The sequence below is a fragment of the Cinclus cinclus genome, chromosome 4 (genome assembly GCF_963662255.1).
Source record: "Cinclus cinclus chromosome 4, bCinCin1.1, whole genome shotgun sequence".
Taxonomy (NCBI): domain Eukaryota; kingdom Metazoa; phylum Chordata; class Aves; order Passeriformes; family Cinclidae; genus Cinclus; species Cinclus cinclus.
Window position 1 is genome coordinate 69,872,115 of NC_085049.1, and position 21,342 is coordinate 69,893,456.

At 39.3% G+C, this 21,342-nt stretch overlaps 1 protein-coding gene across 8 annotated transcripts in view; it reads right to left on the reverse strand.

Annotated features, from left to right (window-relative positions):
- Positions 1 to 20,822, reverse strand: part of DNM1L (dynamin 1 like) — a 35,153-nt gene extending 14,331 nt beyond the window's left edge. For 4 of the 8 annotated variants that reach the window (XM_062492450.1, XM_062492448.1, XM_062492446.1 and 1 more), the window contains exons 1-7: positions 20,662 to 20,822; positions 9,582 to 9,729; positions 4,444 to 4,482; positions 3,224 to 3,270; positions 2,087 to 2,158; positions 1,520 to 1,606; positions 760 to 922 (exon numbers count right to left, since the gene is read on the reverse strand). In XM_062492450.1, coding sequence (XP_062348434.1) covers positions 760 to 922; positions 1,520 to 1,606; positions 2,087 to 2,158; positions 3,224 to 3,270; positions 4,444 to 4,482; positions 9,582 to 9,729; positions 20,662 to 20,763 — 658 coding nt within the window. In that variant the 5' untranslated portion in view covers positions 20,764 to 20,822. The remainder of the gene's footprint in view (positions 1 to 759; positions 923 to 1,519; positions 1,607 to 2,086; positions 2,159 to 3,223; positions 3,271 to 4,443; positions 4,483 to 9,581; positions 9,730 to 20,661) is intronic. The other 4 variants (XM_062492449.1, XM_062492447.1, XM_062492444.1 and 1 more) reach the window with 1 other exon arrangement.
- Positions 20,823 to 21,342: the final 520 nt, after the last annotated feature.

Sequence of the window (21,342 nt, forward strand, 5' to 3'; positions counted from 1 at the left end):
AGGTTTTCCCTTGAGGTTGGCAGACAAGCCAAAGCAGACTTGGAGTCTGAAAACAATCAAGAAATGTTACATTTTATGGAAAGAAAATTTTGAGGGTACCACCATTAAATTTTAGCCTAATTTCTGTATGCTTGTTTTCCAAGTGTATTAATCCATGTACTTCCAAATCACACAGTGCCATTTGTTAGTCAGTGGCACTGACAACATTTTACAAAGCAAGAAGCAGGCTTAGGTAAATATAAAATTATAATTTTCCTACTCCATTAAGTCAGTCAGTTCTGCTCCATAAATACAGGGCATCAAAAGTCATCCTTACTAAAAGACACTAAACTTACAGCTAGACAGTCAATTACCAGCTTCAGGGTGGCATATATTCTCTACCAAAGGAAACAATGCTGGACAATAAAGCATGAAGTTGCCCTAACAGACCACTGTGAACTACGAAAACTCTGAAAATCCCCAGCATTCTTAACATCATTTTGCTGCTGTGAAAACAGAAGCGACTCCATGACTATTAGAATAGTTACTTGGTCTGCTGGCAAGCCAGAAATCTATCAGTTACTGATTTATCCCAGCATTCTCTTGAGTTGCAGAGACCGCAGAAAGAAATCTTTAAGCAAATCTAAAACTTGTATTTTCTAGGAAATGTGGTGACATTTACTTTTCTTACTATATTTTGCTCAAACAGCATCAGTTTTATTTTAGGACTAAGTTTTAAAAAGCAGTTGAATTCAGCAACCAGTCAGCCTTGGTGCTTACCATCTGGATCCACCTCCCGAGCTATTTTCAGTGCTTCAGAAGTGGCCATGTCGGTGTTAGCAGCCGTGACTGCCAGGATAATGGAATTAGGGTTGCTGATGAACTGAAGGATAAGCTCTCTTATTTGAAGTTCAATGTCTTTAGGCTGATCACCAACAGGCACCTAGAGAAAAAAAAACAATATGGAACTGTTCAAAATTAGGTCTTTATGCCTGCATGAGGCTTGGTGTGCAAGAACCACCTGCACAAGTGGCAGAGTGGGGTGTGTACGTGTGCATGAGCAGGGAAAGAAGTCATCTTGTGTTCTTCATGTCTCAGAAAATTATTCCATATATAGCTTGAACAAGCAGGATTTGAACATTTCCCTCATATCCTTATCCTCACTTTATACAGCCTCTTACACAAAATACACATAGCCACTCCTGGAGAAGCAGTAAGGGAAACATTTCCCAAGCTGCCAAATACTCATCTATCTGCAAAAGAGTGCTACCTCTTTTGAAAGGAACACACAGCCCACACACCTACTATCACTTAGATGTAGAAAGAGGAAAAGCATAAGCAAACCTATCTCTGACATCAGCAAAGTGCATCAGAAACCCAAATCTTACCTCAGAAGACAGTGACACGTCAAATTTCTATAACAATGCTAAACCCCAGGAAAGCACTTTATGTAACAATGCAGAACAATGGCAAAGAGTGAACAGGCACACCTTGTTCAAAAATACACAATGAGTCAGAAGAGGAGCATTCTTCATCTTACCTTTGTCATTCCAGGTAAATCCACAAGAGTCAGATTTACAACATTAGACGAAAAAATCTTAAGATGAATTGGTTCAGGGCTGATCCCCTAGAAATACATGTTGAGGAGTACCAATTACTGCCCTGGATTATTTAAATGCATCATTTGAAAATCCAAAGGCTGTAGTTTCATACTACAAAGACTTTCTTTCACCACATATCTTAAAACACACAACAAGGAAAAAAAGCCAAAGACACCTGTCAACCAATTATTATGTCTTTGGCAGCAGCCAATTTTGTAATTACACATAAAGCAAGGTACATAGAAAAATGAAAGCAAGTTTAATTCAAAGTTTATTTTTGCACTTTTATTACAGAGTCTTGAAGTAAAGCAACAATTCTGTCTTTTAGCTGAAGCAATTTATCTCATGAACACAGTGAAAAAATCTCAAGATAGCAAGCAGTATTCCTGTGTTCTTCATTAGAACAGTTAAGTGCTTTTCACTGCTAGCTGCCAAAACTCTTTAAGAAAGGTTTAAGCAGCAGGAAAATCAATAGCAAGACAACAGATGGACAGTACAGGATTTACCTTATTGTTTCCCGAAATCCTCTCTGTTTCATTTTCTATCTCCTGGCGAATTTCATCAAAATCTGTATAGACCTGAAGGAAGAAAAAAAAGTTCAAAGACAGAATTCACTTAGCTGCAAAATAATGTTCTCTTCTCCAACGGATGGTGAAAAACTCTCTAAATATACAGAATATGAAAAAACAAGTAATTACTATTAGCCCTTAAGCTAATGCTAACAGGACTCATCAGTGCTAAAAATTACAGAAGTTTATATTTAAGCTATTGACTAATTCTGTGAAATAGCAGTTACTAGCACTTATAACAAAAGTCAGACACAAATTATTAATTCCTGTCCACCTGCATAGAATTCCAAACACTTAATTCCATTTTGAGTCTTGCTGGAATCCTCTGAAGTTAATAAGCAACATGTAGACTAAACCACTTTCCATCTTGAAGAGGACAAAGGGCAGTTTCATTTTCAAATTTTTCCACTCTTGTAAAAACTGTTCTCCTGTCACCAACACAAAAAAGGTTAGCACAGAGCTACCCTTGCACTGGTTCCCTCTATATTCCTCTCTAGCTTTCCTTCAATTCCTAGCACTGCCTAGAATGTGAGGAAATAATTTTAGAGTAATAAACACTTATGTAATTTATCTACCAACAAAAAGATTACTTTCTTCAGGCCAGAATTAAGCGTTGACTCTCTTCCTGATGTGCTTGGTCATCTCAGTTTCTGCTCCTTGACCCTGATGCACATGAGGCTCTTCTGTCTTTTTCACAGCTTTCTAATTAACCTCTGAAGTAGCCAATTCTTCAGTGGACTGAAATGACTTATGCTTATACCTATCCTTGTCTTTGTGACATCCTTTCTAACTGTGGCAATGCACAAAATACAATAATCAACAAAATAACCCCAAAAGGACTATGATAACTCAGCATAATCAATGACATGCACAACAGACATTTTATCTTTTTAGACGTTTTCTAGTCATAAAAAGCAAAACACAAAATCCTCAATATTCTGCTATACAGTACAGCAGGTATAATAATGCCAATAAACATCTTTTCACAAAAGTCAAGGGAAGAGATAACAGAATTAAGCACATATATGTTAACATATTTATGACACTGCTACTTCATTAAGAGAGTAAATGTACCTTATTTTTGGTATGAAGAAATTTACCCCATTCTGCAGCATCGACCTCTGAAAACAAAAATGGATACATGAGAAAGAAGTAGATGTTTCACTAACATTTTTCCAAGGCCTGCTCATTGAAAACTAAGATTTTTTTTTCAAGCAGCAAAAGAAAAAGGAGTTAGCTTTCTACAGTTAGATGTCAAACAGCTCAGTATAAACAGATTTATGATTCTGTCTTTTGAAACACTGCACCTCACAAGTATGTCTAATTTGTCTCGCATAAGGTCCACCTTCCTACCTATGACTGAGCCAATCACCTATCCTATAAGTTTTCAGAAATGGTCTTGTTCACTAAATATCAGCTTGTAACAGAAAACAAAGAATTATTAGCAATAGCTTAAAAACCTGGGGGGAAAAAAGCTAGCTTTTAGAAACTTTTTTTTTAAACCATGCAAGTGAGATCAAATTACAGCTGAAAGAAAAAGTTAGAAAAACCTGTAGGACTAAAAGCAAGCAAACAGAAAACACATAAGAATTCTGCATAACTAAGAAGCCTTAGGAGAACAATGTCTCTTCCCAAATCTGTCAAGGACCAAACATCTTGACTCTTGTCAGTCACCAGTGAGGTCCAGAATTACTTGGGGACTGTGCAAAAGCAGTCCTAGAAACAGCACAGGAGGTTTTGCTCAATTCTGCTTTGTAGCACAGGCAGCAGTTTGAGTCACACTGCAAGATTCACACCTTCACTATTAGGTTTCCAAGTAATAGTGGCAAGCTCCATTTCCAATTTCTTGTTTGCAGTCATTTCCTCTGTGCTCCCTGACACAGCTATCTGCTCCACAAGAACTGTCTACAAGAAATCTGGCCTTTTGGCAAACACATGGTTTTCCTACAATCAAGTAATCTTTCAAAGCATTTTTTTTCCACTTAAGCTGAAATTTAAGAAAGTTGATTGACAAAGGTTTTTTTTTTTTTTAAGGATTTGGGAATTAAAAAGTGCAGGCAGTTTTATGAAGCAGCAACAGCACAGAAGAAAAGCAAAAATCATCTCATTCTAATGCAAAAAGGTCAGAAAACTGAAAATCAATCAGATCACAAGACAGCAAAATAATCACCACAGTAGCTAAAGTGTAAAAGGAAAAGTGTAATCGACAATTATGTGGCATGAAATGTATGTGATTAGTGTATATAAGCATGCACTTCAGGTGTAGGGAGAAAAAGCAAGTGGATAAAGGCAACCTTTAGCAAGGTGTCTTGGATTTTTCCATGTAGCAGGGTCTGCAGTTAAAGAGAAACAGCATTGAATGGCATTTAACATTTTTAATCATACTTAATATAGCATTTTATTCACTTTCAGTACCAGATTCTATTACAAAGAGCACAAATGCATGCAGATAGATGTGCATGCTATTCTAGTATTGATGAGTGTGTAACATATTAGCAATATGCACAGAAATAAGACCTTAACTAAACACATATAAATGATGCCTATAAATCAGATATTCCATCCAACAAAGTTTGTTTGATGATGACTATTCTTGCCATTAACCTAATTCCAACAGCTCAAAGTGTTTTCTTATCTAAGCACAGAAAACAGCACCACTGGCTTCCACAAAGCTGATCTTGTTGGCAAAACATGTTTCCTCATAATTTAATCATGGCAAGAACCAGAAAGAGTAAAGAAACATTTATAATGTCATTGGAAGTAGTGTTACTGTATGTGAAGGAAACCTGATGCTGTGCCTCCGTATTTTGAAGATTCAATTGAAGAATAACATCAGTTCTAAGACAGATTTAAGAAGAGACAACATATGCATTACCCTTCTCAACTTTTAATTTTTTCAATTTATGGAAATTTCATTATAAAAAACCTCAACTTCTTATTGAGGAGTTGATGAATTTACAGCTCTATTTTCCTGTGATCTCTGTACAACACCCTGAAAGTGCAATCAGCAAAACAAACTGGTTAAGATACTCTTGGTTTGTGCCTGTTTGGTACAAAATTCAGGCAACATGACCATCATCAACTCATCTGTTTGAAAAGCTTAGTTCATCTGGAGAGCTGATGTTTTGCTCAGTCAAAGGTGTGTGTATCACCAACAGAAATATGATTTAGATGGACTGGATGTGTTAAGGAAAAATTTTTAAAACCAAACTTTCATCCCTGTTGCTCTGCAGGCATATGAGCTATGAAGAAAACCAACAGGAAGAAGTTTTCATTTGTGTTGGTCAGTAAATAGGCAAAATGACATACCAGTCTCCAAAATAAGTACAAAATTAAAGGGATCCTCCATTCCAGGTTATTTAACAGGTTTTACTTAACTGTTCAGAGGAAATAAAGTAAAATGCACATAAAGGAACAAACTACAGTAAGTTCATTACTGTATTGCTCATCTCCTCTTGAAAACTGAATCTAAAGGAGTAAAGAAAGGCCTAAAGCCAGGAAGAAAAATATACAGCAAGATACAGCCACTGTTACATTTGAAAGATATGGACCAAGCATTCTCTGGTTATGTCCCTCCTCGGGAGATTATTTCCTTCTCAGACACTGTTTTAGTCTTATATTATTCTCTTTCTGGTGGCATGGGAATTTGCAGCCAGGTACTAGGCTTAGCTCTATGTAGAAATATTTTTTTTTCTGTATTATCTATAAGCTTCTTAAAATAAATGTTAAAAAGACACGCTTGGGTCAGAGACACTGCATTTTAAGTTGGCTAACACCTATGGAAAAGTTTCCCAATATATCTAATTTAATGGAAATTAAATTGTTGTTTTAGGAAAGGAGGAAAGAATTGCATTTCTCTAAATATAACAATACTCAAGGCAAGAAGACAGTGGCTTTAATTAGCCTACATTCAGCAACCTATTGTTTCCACATAGATTATTGTTTTAGCATTCATTTAGCTAGTACATCAGTCTTCCCTCAGTTATGTTATTTTTTGGAAGCTTTTCAGGCAATACCTTCAGAAGAATTAATTACCTGATTACATTAAAGATTAAATGCTAGATAAAGGTGTGAGGAAATGACACTTTGCTCATGATGAAATCCAGTATTATCCATTGTAAGAAATTACTAAAGCAACAGCTATTAAGAACAAACAGATCCTGCTTTTCCAAAAAAATCCCCACCACATCTCATGAATAAAGCAACAGTCTGTATTTTTCTGGTTTTCTATATCCTGTAGTAAGGCTTGAAAACCTTAATTAATACACAGGAAAAGCACACATATTACTTGATTTTTCTCAGGACTGCCTTCCACCAAAGTGTACTTGCTATGTCCTACTCTGTAACACTCCTTAACGAAGCTCAATACAATACAAATATTACTGAGTTCAGTTATTCATGTATCTCCTCTCCCTTTCTAAAGCAATAGAAAGGTTATTAATTTCCAATGGGAGAAGTTGCTGGGAGTCATAAAAGACCACCACCATAGAGAATTTCCTGCAGCATGGCAATCAGAACTTCCCAAGTACTAACTGTTGTACCATTTTTCCCATCTTTGACACCAACTAGACTGCAAGCACTTTTGAGGGAAAGCTCTTTTTCTCTTGTGCTTCTACAAAGCCAAGCCCAGTGAAGCAGGCCACACTGTTTGGGAGCCAGAGGTAGGAAGAGATTCCTATTTGAACTAGAGAGCAAAAGGCTAACAAAACACTGTTGATTTATCAAGCAATGGATCTGTATTAATCATTCCTGTGCTCTATCAATTCTGTCTGTTCAGAATTTGAACAATGTTCAGTTTCCTATCTTGGAACAAATGAGAAAAAGGAACATATATGCATTTACCACTTTGGCCACTGGTATGTTCTCTCTGATTTTCCATTTCTGAACTACCATTATAGGTCTTCACTGCAAGGCCAATTTAATAATTCACAAGACCAGGCCCAGTTCTCTGATAAGTGCTGCTTCTCTTGCAATTTGATCAGAGAACATCAGTGTGGTATCATCACATCAAACACACCATATGTGCTGAATCACTAGAGGCCAACAATAAACAGCAAAAGCATGATGAGAACATTTCCTTCACATCAAATTACACACATTCTCTGTAGAATATATAGATCAGTCTGCTATAAAAATAAAGAACTTCACATTTAATGGAAAATTTATCTTTGATATTTTCTGACTCTCTTGTTTTATTGCACTGATCACAGTACAAAGGTATCACTTGTCCCTCCCTAAGTGAACAGCACAGCAGTCAAAAGTGCTTTGTGTTAAAAACTGGGAAGCTTTCTGGATGCCAACACTCCAACAGAGGTAAAATTAAAGCTTGTAAGAACCACAGAGTTATTTTGAAATGGCTGTGTGAATATATAATACCAGTAGAGGAGGCATTAGGATGGACACAGGTGACAATCACAAAACAGAAGATGTAAGAGAAGAGAGAGTTGTATAAAACTGTGTGCACAGAGAGTTCAGTGCCAGCATTCAGAAAGCAGCATGCCAAGACTGATACTCTCTTGTCCAATATTGAACTTGTAAAGAAGAAATCCCTCATCTGGATAAAATCCTTTTCTGCAAGATTATTTCCCTCTGCAAGACTATATCCCAAATCCATATTCAACCCTACCTCAACATCTACCTCATTACAAATAACATTACCTCTAAAATTAGACCTCTAATGGCACTTCTTACAACATTACACAGTACAGCCAGGATAAGAGGTTTTTTTATTTCCAAGCTACTTGATCCCATCTTCTCTTACAACTGTAACACCACAATCGGAACATAAACTAAACCAGATCAGTGACAACACCATTTAGACCACAATTTGAATTTTGGAGAAGAGATATTTCAAACAATTGGTAAATCATAATTTCTCTTCCAGTCAAATCTCTGTTCTTACCAAACAAGCCCACATTTCTCTCACAAGAACAAGATGAGACTATAACATTTACATCTTACATATTGATTGTTTTCCCCAAAAAAATCTAAGTGGGCATCATAAAAAATAATTTAGTCCACCATCTCTATGAATTTTAAATTTAAAATCCAAATCCCCAAATCAAATGCAACCTAAAACAAAAAGGCTCTGCCTAGACTCAGAACGCTCCAATTACAAAAGCTCCTTTTACACCTGTAAAGTTGCAAAGAAAAACAAAATAGTATTTTACCCTACAACTCAGAATTCAAGCATTCTGAGAAGTTCTAGAAATATAAACTGCACATTGCACAGTACAAGCAATGTAAAACTGCATTTAAAGATATCAAATGTGCCATTTCTAAAAGTTGCAGATTGAATTCTCCATCCTTCGAGGTTTTCAGACTCAAGCAGATAAAGACCAAAGAAACCTGGTCTTGACTTCTGAGTTGGCCCTATTTTGAGGAGACTGGACTAGAGGTCTCCTGAGATCATTTCCACAATTGTCCCCACAATTTCTCACGTGGCTTGCGTGCTAATTGTTATGAATCTTGTGCTCTTGCTTGTGACAGTAATTAAGATTGGAGCGTAAACCTTTCAAACACCACAATATGAGTAACTGTCCTTCAGAAATCAAAGGCCATACATATTACAGGAAAACAAATACTGTAAAGAACTTCTGATACCTTGACTTACTATTGGTAGAAACAAATTTAAAAACATTTGAGCACAATGAGAATTAACATTTATAGTCCCAAGTTTATCATGCCAAAAAAAGTCTGTGCAGTTGTTAGTGTCTACGTAAGAAACCTAATATTAATCTTACAATCAGAAGGTGGATATGCCCCCACTGCTCCTTCCTAAGATCAGGAGCATTAGTTGGTATAAAATGGGCACTGAAACTCCCAAGGGACAACTGAGATCACTGTCTTGATCTGCTGAAGGATAAAACAGAAGCAGTGCTGAAGACAAGCTTCAAAGTAAACAGTTACAGAACATTTAAAGTGCTGTGCTTGATGCACTTGGAGTCTCTCAGTGCAGCCTAGGAGGGTGGCATCTGTCAGGATGACATCTGCCATCTGACAGAACACATCAATTCAATCATTTGCATCTACTACAAGTTTCTTTTCATTTCTCCTCCTTCCCCATAATTCAGAACTTACCTATTTCCTACCCTCCTTCAAAAAACTCTCAAACTCATCACCCCCTCAACGAAATACCTTATTTACACAACAAAAGGGGAGGGGATGCAAAATACACAAGAAATTCACATTCGCTACACTCCAGACAAGGAAAGCTTAAAACATTAAAGCTATTTTGAATATCGAAAAGATTTTGACTTCATGACATTTGCTAAATGGAAAAAACAGATGGGACAACAGCTGTGTTTTCTTCCAAGCAAATTTCAAAAAGCATACTAGAATTTCAAGATTACAGCAACTAATTCTTCATTTCGAAGGACAAGACTTGAATTCTCCTTGCAAAAGGCAAAACACGTTCTTGGACCACACTTACCATTTTCATCTCCAGCTCCTTTCCGACCGTCCTCTGGGGAAACGTGCACCAGCTGCAGAATAAGGGGTCTCCGGGTGACAACTCCAGTGCCTCGTGGGAGCAGATCCCTCCCCACTAGACTTTCCAACACAGAACTCTTGCCACTGCTCTGAAAAGTGGAAATACAGCTACATTACTTCCTGAAACATAAAAATACTGTGATATTTTAGTTTGCTGTCATCTGGCCTGCAAACAGCACTCTGTTTTGTGCTCTGCTACAGGGTGCCTGAAGGAGCATACGACAGACTGTGTCCCTGTGACATGGCAGTGCCACTGCAGAGGCACTGAAGGACACAGGTCTGCTACAAGCTAGTAACCATCCAAGCCTGCCTGGGATACTCACAGCAGATATCTATCTACGGGGTTTTTACCTCTTGAGGTTAAACTAAACTCATAATAGGTTTCAGAAAAATTAATCTCCTATTTAGCGCTTTCTACCACAAATACCAAACACTCCAGAAACATTTCTGGAAAAAAATGCTTTTCTTTATAATGCTCAGGAAGAAATTCAAGCCTTCTACTTTGTCATTTTTCTAACAACTTGTAGCAAAACTGCTTTGTAAAATAAGGAATTTAGCCCTCTGTTAGCATTTGTTAGAATTAACATGGGCTGGCTATAGTGATACCAACAGCAGCCATTAAACATATATTAACTATGTATACTTGAGTACATTAGGCTGTTACAATGCTGTATTCCTCTCAGTTTGAGATTTAGTTAGGTAGGGGTTTTTTGTTTGGGTTTTTTTTTAATTCTTTAGTGCGTTTTTGGGTTTGTGGGTTTTTTTTGTGTAATTTATTGGATCAGCTTGGTAAGTACAGACGTTGTTTTACACCCTAAACATAGAAACAAACATTGTTTCATTGCATCCCACACTCTCTCTATATATATAAAAGTATTTGCATAACAACAAACTGTAAAAAGTTCAGAAATACTTAAAGGCTGTGAAATTACAAATACTCTTTGAGAGACTACATTTAAAATGTTCTCCTGTGGGACATTTGCATAAGATTCACAATTGGTCCAACAAACAGCAGTCGAAACCTGGGTTTTAAAAGTGATTCCAGACAAATACCATATTAAAACTAACAACAAAAAATAGACCCAGCTATGTCAACAGAATACTCCATCTGATTGAGAAGACTTTGTCTTTTTAATAATACTGTACTAAACTCTTCCAATTTTCTGCAGCTCTAAGTCTACATAGTGATGCCATGAGAAAACCTGCTCTGACAGTCATTCCCACTATCTAGGAAATGTTTCTGTATTAATGCAACAACCAAACAATTCTCTTGTTAAAAAACACACAAACAAGAAAACAAAACAAAACAAAAAAAAACACAACAGATGCTTCTGACAGCTGGAATGTGCATTATGTAACTGCTACACAACCTCCATTCAGCCTATCAGTTCTGAAGTAATAGACTTGAGACTTACAAGCAAATGACGAGTATATAACCTAGAATAACACAATATAAAAGTGATGAATATCCTTAAATCTCACAAATTTAGTGACATTAGCTGACTTTTCTGAAACTGAAAAATAGATCAGAGGTCAAGCAACATGTTACTATCAGTATATTTCCACTAGTGCAGCAAAACAAGACACGAATACATTATGAGAGAGCTATAAAACATACTGAAATAGGGCTTGTATGCAGAATGACAAAAGAAGTATTAAAACACAAGGCCAAAGCCCTAGAAAGTTTGAACATCAACAAATGAAAGGCTTCTTTTATTGTATCACTTTATTGTATATGTTTTATGGCCCAGAAAAATAGAAGATGCTTTATCAAAAGTATCATTTATCTTAATAGGCAAATTAGATTAGATTTGTAGAAGTGTAGATTATGCATATTTTTCAAAGCAAATCTAAATCACATATGATAGCACTGAGATCAGTGGTCTAGAAAGACTTGGAAAAAGAACAGGATTAAACAGAAATACAGCCTTATTAAGATTTGGTTTACCTTCAAAAGACTCCCCTAGAATTTTATTAATAATTTCTTCATCTGTCCTTCTCCAAACCAACTCTGGGCACCTTCCCTGCAAGCACCTTGTAACAGACCATAGGGCACTGAACTCTTACCAAATAACTTAAGAACAACCTGACCAAAGCATGAACTAGGTCTGCAAGTCTCCCTGAGACAGCTCCTGTTCTGGCCCACTTCTGAGAAACTACTGACATTACAGACTGTGAAAAAACAAACTTCACAGAGACAAATAACAAACCACCTCTCAACAAACTTACTTTAAAACAAGTGAAATGTTTAACCAAAAGAATGGGAGATGATAAAGGTTCGTCTGTTGCATTGGAAAAAAAACCCAAAGAATACCAGTGTTTCATTTACTAAAAATATTTTAAACATTAAGAGGCATCTGGATGTGGCACTTCAGGATATGATTTACGGGTGATTACGCCGGGTTGATGGTTGGACTGGATGATCTTGAAGGTCTCTTCCAATCTTACTCATTCTGTGGTCTCTTAAGCAAGATTTTCTCAGGCATGGGAAAAATGATCACTCAGTCTGGCTTCTCATAAACATATAATCCAAGCACATATGAGATAGCAACAAACAGGTGGAATCCTTATCAAGAACCTCACCACAAAAGGAAACCAAAATCCACGGGACAAGCTGCTGCACACTGCTGCTCTTAAGCCTTTCCAAAGGAGTGGTAATGCAGGAAGCTAAAATGGGCACACCAAGCTATGTATCTGTGTCTTACACCACCCCCAGCTACCCCTGGATGGGGAAGGAACGACCTGGAACCTTTGCCAACACCCTAAATGAAACATTACTGTACTCCATGCATCAGGAAATTCTTTCAAATTGCATTACACTCCCAACTAAAGCAATCTGCTGTTGGAATACAATTATCTAATGACGCACTTCTTAATCTGGACTCCTCAGCATCCATTACACCAAGAACTGTCTGGGAACACGGTGAGGAAGGCAGTAAACACAAAGCTGATCTTGTTCTGCCAGTGGGAAGAAGCAGGGATATGGGTCCTATAAGAACACAAAGTCAGTTCAGCCAGTCCTTCATATAACAGATGAAGACAGACACTAATACTGAAAACCAAAGGAATTTTTAGGAATGAGTCTGTAGAACTACCACACTTGTTTTGTCATTTCACTGAAATGCTCATCACAATTTTAAGCATGGACTGAAATCCATAAATTCATTTCATGGTGGGGGAAATACAGGAACATCTTGTGCCACTCCTTTAACCTTTGTGTCAAACTACCATGGCTGAATGTTTTACACTCTGCTCTGTCAACCACCATTAATATCACAGAGAAACAAACACCAGAGTCTGGAGGATGGTAAAAACCATTTCCCCCCAAGGTACTAAGATAAAAAGAGATGGTGCACATAGGACTTCAGTATTTTACATCGTATGTACTCTCAGAGTATGCTGAAATGTTATCAGCATTCTCACTGCCTCTGTAACATCTGTATGTTTATCTTTGGTTTAGATTAATCTGAAGATGATGTTGACAATCAAGGACTAAGGACAGTCACAGGAAACAATTGTGCACTTATCTTCCCAAATTAAAAATCTGCAAGCTTTGTGATCCACTCCAAAAAAACAGCACCTCTACTTTTAACAGTCCTCATAAGGTTGTTTCTCCACCCTTCATTTTTTCTTTACTTGTCCCTGCATGTTTCATCTGTGTGCACTTAAGTATCAAAAGGCATTTGCTCCCATCCATTATACTAACTCTTAAAGAGAAAATGTGGGTTACAGTATGCTGCATTACAAACCACAGCTTTACGAGTTCAGAAGCAGCACACAGCAAGTGCATGATTTTATAACTGTTCAGCATCATTAACAGAGAAGTTACTTTCAAAAACACTTCAGGGTTATTGACAAGTCAGACGGAAGAGAGTCCGTCTTGAAAATGCTGAAGTAACACCATGAACAACCGCTCAGATTCATCCCATCCACTTACTTCACTGGCTTTTTTATTCTATTTCCACATCTCCCATTAGCATCACTATTTTAGGAGTCTTGTGCCCTACACCAAACAGAATGCAAAGATGTTTTCTCCATATCAGAAACAGAACCCCGACCCAATCCTCTTGCACCACTGAGTTATTCTCCACTTTTAACCCAGTATATCGGGACAAAGGCCTAGAAGACCCTGATGGAGAAGACCAGGGCAAAGAAAGGTTCAGGTGCCTCAGCCTTGTCCTGCCTGTCACAGTCAGCAGCAAGCCTGTATTTCCCTCATTTCCCTTAACTCCTGAGCCAGTGCTGGAAATTCCTGCTGCCTTTGATGCCCCTACCAGTAGCAATGGCTTTCTCGATACCATCTCTGCCAATGAAGGCAGGATTTTTATATTCCTGAGCGAACTTGTCCTCATTTCTACCCCCTGCATCAGTCTGCTGTGCTGAGGCTGTCATCAGTTCCCTCAATACTGCTCTCCTTAGACCTCCACTCATTTTCCCAAGCAGCTGTATGGACTACTGCTTTGTGCTCCATGAGGCTGGCCTTAAAGGAGTGCCAGGTCGATTGTGATTCAGCATCCTTTAGCTCATGGGGTCCCACCAATTAGCTCAGTAAATAAGCAAAGTCTGCTCTTACTCATGAAGCACGATGGCAAATTAACAGAAGGCCCACCTGGAGTCTCACCGATGCGCAAGAATCACCACATTTCTTAGTGACATGCTCAGATTGTTGCCTGTTCTGTATTTCAAGTATTATTAAAATGATAACGGACTTTAATCAGCTGCAACGAATTTCAAGTCATCTTACAAGAATCTCCTGCCTGCCTTTGTCTATCTTTAGACTTCATAATGTCTTTGTGGAGCTAACCCACACTACATCATCTGCGAGAAAAAAAAAAACCTTGTTATGGAAACATGTCCAATAAACTACTGGGAAACTTCCAAAACAAAAATTAGTTGAAAGGAATGTAAAATTTAGCTCATTGCTTTTGAACAGGGCAAACTGATAAATTTTTTTTACTATTTCATCCAATAGGGAAAAAATGCAAAGAAGTCCTGCAATGCAACACAGACTTATTACAGGACAGCACAAGAAAATAGAGGCAGTGATGTCAGAATTCCCTATGACTTCTGGAGTGACACAATGCAAATATTCAAGAATGACAGTAAAGAACTGTGAAGTAAGAGAGACTTCTCAGTGAGACATATTCCTGAAGAGTTCTATTAAGCAAAGCAATGCATCTGGCTTTGACACCCGAGATAAAATGGTGGCAATTTTGCAGTTTCTGTCATAGAAGAAGTACAAAAGTCTTGTTGGTAAATCTTGCTCTTGGCAATACATACATACAGAATTTCCTAAATTTTCCTCCTATGACCGGGAAATAAAAGCTAATGCACTTGTGCTGGGATCTCATCCATGGGAATATTACCCACATCAGTGCTTTAAAGAGTTATTTGCAGTAGCCATCCTAGAGGAGTTATATAACTAAACTATAACTAAAGAGCAACAGAATTCTCTTTCTTTCCTTATTTTGCAAATACAAATTATTCTGGAATAAAAGGTGAGTATACATGCGATTTCAGAGCAGTTCCACAAAGGAACTGCTTGGTTGGAACAGCTATTATAACAAAATTTTCCTATTCAAACTAGGAATGCCCCAAGCTAGGCTGGTTCTAACAGCTAACAAATTTTAAAATTTATTTACTAATCAAAAAAGAACATTAAAGCTATAAGCAGGCCAAATGAATTATTTTAAGACATTGTTTGAAACAAAGTAAGACTTCTAAAAGATGCAAAAAGAGACAACAGGCTGTTCCCCAACTTGAGAAAGCAGTAAAACCAGCATAATGCATTACTCGCTGCAAAATGCATGCCAGATCTTGTCCGGACTACAAGACTGTTGTTCCTGCAGGGCATTCCCTATTTACTTGAACAGCGAGCTCTCCTGAGTAAGTCAGGAATAAACTCGAAGTAACACGAACTACCTCCACATAAAACAGCTTATAGTAGTAAGGAATGCCAGAACTGGCACAGTTCTGTCAAAATTCTTCAGAAATCCCGCACTCACACCGTAACTGCAGACACATGCCAAACAACAGCGAATGCAGCAATGATTAGCAGATGTTTTCTTCCTCACTACATCGACTCCCAAAGCCCTCCAATAATTCACTTAAGAAAAAAAAAAAGCCTCATCTAAGTAGAAACAGATTCTCAGTTACATCATGGAACTGTGGTATTTGAAGACTGACATTTGCAAGCCAGATATCCTGACCTCACACAGTATTGTGCATCCTGCTATATTCACGACTTGCAGTAAAGTGAATCAAAACAAAGACAACTTGCATATTCAAATTTTAAAAGTTCTAAAGAGTATTATAAAACAAACCCAAACCCCAAATCTCTAAGTTAGTCAACCTTCTAGCTACCACACAAACAAATCTTTTCCAAGAACTACACAGTTCCCTGCCATTTCCCCTCCAGATTGTGAAAAACAAATGCCTGTGCTGTCTGTTTTTATACTCCTCCCCTCCATCTTCCTCAAAATATGTTTTTGTTGCACTGTGCCCCCTGGACAACATACAAGATTTACCTGGTCTAATTAAAATATCGGTTTTCCAAGAAAAAAAAAAACAGCCAAACACAAGACAAACAGGACCCTTGCAATAAAGCATCAAAACACAACAAAGCATAAAAACAAAACCAAAAAAAAGAGAAGCACAAGACTTCTTTATCCACATCCTTCTACAACCGTGAATTCTGTGCAGATTCTCCACTCTTCCAAAATAACCAGGCATTTGCAAACAATAAAAATGAATCATAAAATGCCAAAAATGCAGGATCAAGTTATTAGACATATCATTTTATTTTAATTCATATGAGTCTACAGATAGAAACAGTGAAAATACCAACCCTTCCATCACAGAAGCCTTCAGGACCTAAAAAGTTCAGCTGCTCAGAAACACAGGAAGCCCATCAGAGAAAATAAACAGTACAACATTAAATGTTGTTTGCACTGTATCATATTAGCAGCAACATTTATATTATGTCTGGTCAATGTAAACAGCTAATTAATGTCAGCCTCACTTTGCTGCTTGTCTGAAGCAAACAGCAGAACAGTCAGGGCATGACTTGACAGGGGCAAAGGATGGCAAAAAGGAAAACAGTTGCACCCAAAAGCCAGAACTGTAAATGTCAGATATGAAAACAAAGGGAAAAAAAACAAATTAAATTAGGAAGTTTGCAAAACGCTTTGGAGAAAAAACAAACTGTCCCCAGCCAGCATGGAAGCAATGCTCTGGTTACATCCTCTATCCAAATGTAGATAAAAATGAATTTCTGGATCTGCCCAAATTGACAGGAAAGATCCTTGGACAAAACAAAAACAAACAAACAAACAAAAAAACCCACAAAAAAACAACCCACAAAAAAAACCAAAGAAAAATCAAAACAAACAAACAAAACCCCACAAAAATCACACCAACAGCCCGGCAAGAGAGGAGGGAGGCAGACATGGCTGTGTTTGGCATGGGGTTTTCCTGGTTGCTTGATACAAACTGTAATTTCCTTCACCTCAAGCTGGCTTTTTGCCACACAATGTAGGCTACACTGAATGAATTAAGTGGTTTAAATTTCTGTTCCCCTGCCAGGAGAAATCACAGAAGCTCTGCAGAGCACCTGAAGCTTCAGACCAAGGCATCAGTCTCTCTCAAATGGGATGCTTTGATAGCATCTGCTGGATTCATCACCTTATCCCACTAGCCAGGACTGTACATTACCTTCCCATTGCTGTCAACTTCTTAACAGCCAAATTAGCATTCCAACTATTTATCTTACCAGAATATAACCTTATACATATTCAAGTGCTCAGGCTGTGACCTCAAATCAAGAAACTTTACACCTTGCAATAGAAAGTGGTTTATCATTAGCATCAAACATGATACTTATACCAAACAGTAAAAAAATAAAAAAATAAATGTAATGCTCATCTATGAGCCAATCCCAGGGAAGCATCCAACAGAAGTCTAAATGCTGCAAACTACACCTCCCCATTTAAAGTCTCAAAATTGACAGAAGACTGAACAAAAGTACTCTACAAATGTACACATGAAAGGTCTCTCTCACTTGGCAATTTCATCGATTTCACTACAATGTCTCTACTTCAATTAACATTACCAAATGCAAATAAAGCCCACAAGGTGTTTTTATAACATCAGTATTAGAAGAATTTTGCTACAAAGCCAACACTAAATTTTGTATACAGCTAGGTTGATGACTACTATAAACCCCAAACTTATTCCAAGAACTAATGGCACAAAAAATAAATCAAGACAATTAATTTTTACCTACTTTTAGACAGATATTCTGTTGTCTGACTGGTTTTCTTAATTTTATTCTAAATCTTTTGCCTGCTTTGGTAGTGTAGACATTTAAATTTTTTTGTGTTACCACCAATCCACACAAAAGGCCATAATTAACCAAATTACTTTTTCTGTCCTTGTCTCCTTTTACTGTAGTTTCAATGTGTTTGATTGAGGCACTTCAATACCACCTTGTAACCCCACACAAATACAGTGCACAAAGAATTTGTATAAACCAGAACACTGAATATTAGAGTATTATTGAACAAATTGTTTTTATATCATGTTCCTAATCTGGACACTTTTTTATTTCTTTGCAATTCAGTCATACAGTTCTAAAAATGGAACTGGAATACTGAATTGGGGGAAAAAATAGAACACCTATCTGGGAATGGCAGCAAAACCCTGAAACAGTGAAGAAAAATTGGCAGTCTGAAGGTGTCCTCCGAGTCCTACCAGCACAGTCCCCAGTTTTCTCAAATGACCCAGTAGCAGGATACAGAAATAACTTGCACAATATTTATGGGGGAAATGAGAAGGAATTCTCATATGACTGAGTGGCAGGAAAGCCCCTACAAGTGCAAGAGGCAATCAAAATGTGCAACATTTACTGATAAGCAGTTTGCAATTAGCACCACAATGCATCTAGAAAGAGGAAAAATTACAGCACTTCGATTGCTCAGGGCACAAGTGGTAGGAAATGGATCCCAAACAACAGAGGTGGGGGAAAGGGAACGTGGGAAACAGAAAATATTCACAGCTGAATTAAGGGTTACAAACAGCTTCTAGTTCTACACACTCCAGAAAAGAAAGAATTAACTTAATGCACAGAATGAGAAGCCGATAAAGACATAAGCACAAAAAACCAAAAGGGTAGAGGAAAGAGAAAAATAAACAGAAAACTATTTCAAAAAGCATTTTTCCTCTCCTTGCTGAATATGTAAAAAGGTCATTTAAAAAAAGCAACTGGCAAATTGGAAGAAAAAAGCATAACTCAGTTAACAGAGAACTGCAGAAACCTCAATTGGTAGCATTTCCTTCCTATAAGAAAAATGGAGGTGAAAAATTCAAGACCGTTTACCGAATATTTACATGTCACATATTTAGTGAATATTATTCAAAGAAGAAAAAGCAAAGACAGCACATGCCAGTGGGCTACAGATACACCAGCTGTGTGAACACACTTAAAGGCCACACAGCACTTCACAAAGAAACAATATTGTCTGAAAGGCACATGTAGAAAAAAAAAAGTAAGCAAGCTACCAGCAGCGAAACTATCAGCTCTAAGGCCGTATGACACATCTCCAGAAATACAGTCTCCAATAAACTAACTTCAAATCAATAAATCAATAACATTTTATTGAAACTAACACCAATTGCTTTAAATAACTATCTGTGGAATTACTATGTCGGTAAAGACAATTTTTTCTTCCAACAACTCTGACTAAAACCAAAAAAACCCAAAGATCCAGCTTGCTAGATATTTTATATATATTTTTCTGTAGTCCATAAAGGACTTTGTTTTGGCATGACAGGAAATTTCATGCTAATTCATGGGGGTTCATAAATATCATTAATGCAGCACTGAATAGATATTGGTACTGATGGGGAGACTACTGAGGACAAACACATGTTAGTACTGTTTTAACTCAGGTATTTACTTATGGAAAGTATTTACGTCTAGGAAAAGATAACTGAGACAGAGTTGTTTAAGAGTACTTTTAAAAAATGCCGCATCAATATATTTCATAAAGTGAAACTGGAAAAAAAAAACTTTTTTAATCTTACATAGAAAAATGTCATTGCATTTACACATGCAGCTGGTGTTTTATTAGTAAGAATCCTGAATGCAGGGTCCTTGATACTGAAGTCCTTGGCAAGCAAGGCATTGTGAAGGAGCACAGTCTATTCAACAGATATTTAAATTCACAGAAACAAAATGAGAGATCCATTGGCTTCAGATTTTACTTCTGTTTAACGCTTCATCTTCTACTCCCTTGTGACTGCTGCAGTTCTGGTCAGGCACGTTCAGCTGCCAAAAGTTCTGCTGAAGAGCAGCATCCCATTTGAAGAGATATGAAGGGGTCTGAGCTATCTTCGAGCCCAGGAGCATTACCGGGCTCACACGCACGTGTTGCAACTGCCGCAGCCAACAGTCGCCGGCCTCGCCTCTCACCTACGCTCCCCATCACCAGCTAAGACAAAGAGTCCTACGGCACGAGAACTCCGGGGAAAAGACAACCATCCACGCCTGCAAGACGCCGTCCTGCTACCACATCCCTTTTACGCGGCCCTCGCTGCACGGCCGCTGTCGAAGCGGGGAAGCCAAGGACCGAGCAGCGACGGCGGTCACGCTGACGCACCGGGGCGGCCGTCCCTCCACGGGACCCCGGAGCCAGCCGCACCCCCGGCGTGCGGGCCGGAGCCACGGCAGACGGGGGCACGGGCCGTCCCCGCAGCCCTGCGGAGCTCCTCGCACCGCTCCGGGGAAGGAAGGGCGGGCGGCGCACGAGGCGCTCCCGGCGCAGCCGGGTTGAGGCAGCGGAGCCGCGGAGGGAGAGAGGGCGGGGGGGACGCGGGCACCGAGGGCGTCCCGCCCGCCCTCTCCTGCCGCGTCCCCCCGTGCCCTTGGCGGAGGCAGCCGCGGGTCTGCAGCGGCGGAAGCGCGACGGACACCCCGACCATGCCCTCGGGGAGGTGAACGCCCCCGGCCCGGCCCGCCTCACCTGCGTGCCCACCACCACGATCTGCGGCAGTTGGATGATGTCGGCCCCCACCGTGTTGAACACGTCCTGCAGCTTGTTAATGACGGGGATCAGCGCCTCCATGGCGGCGGGCTTAGGGACAGGGCGGGCGAGGCGTCGGCGGTCGATGGACGCGACGGGCACCGGCGGCTCCCTCAGCCGCCCCCTGCGCCTGCCGCCATCGGCGCCGGCCCCCGCGCACGGCCCGGCCCCCGGCAGCCTCTGCGCGCGCGCCGCCGGGCACCATGGGAGTTGTAGGCCGTGGGGGTGCCCGGGCCCGTCCGGGCCGCGCCCTGTTCGCGGGGACACGGCGGGGACACGGCGATGTTGTACCACGAGGCGTCGTGGGTTTTGTTGCACAGAATCAATGAGGCTGGAAGAGACCTCTGAGATCACTGGGTCCAGCCGGTGTTCGAACACACCCATGTCAACCTAGACCAAGGCGCTGAGTGCCGCCTCCAGTCCTTCCTTAAACACCCCCGGAGACCGTGACTGCACCACCTCTCTGGGCAGCCAGTCCCAATGCCCAGTCACTCTTTCTGTGAAGAAATGTCCAACCTAAATCTCCCCTGGTGCAGTTCAAGACAATGTGCTCTTGTCCTTTCGCTGTCCCCAGGAAAAGAGCCGGACTCCCAGCCTGGCTATACTCTCAGGTGGTTGTAG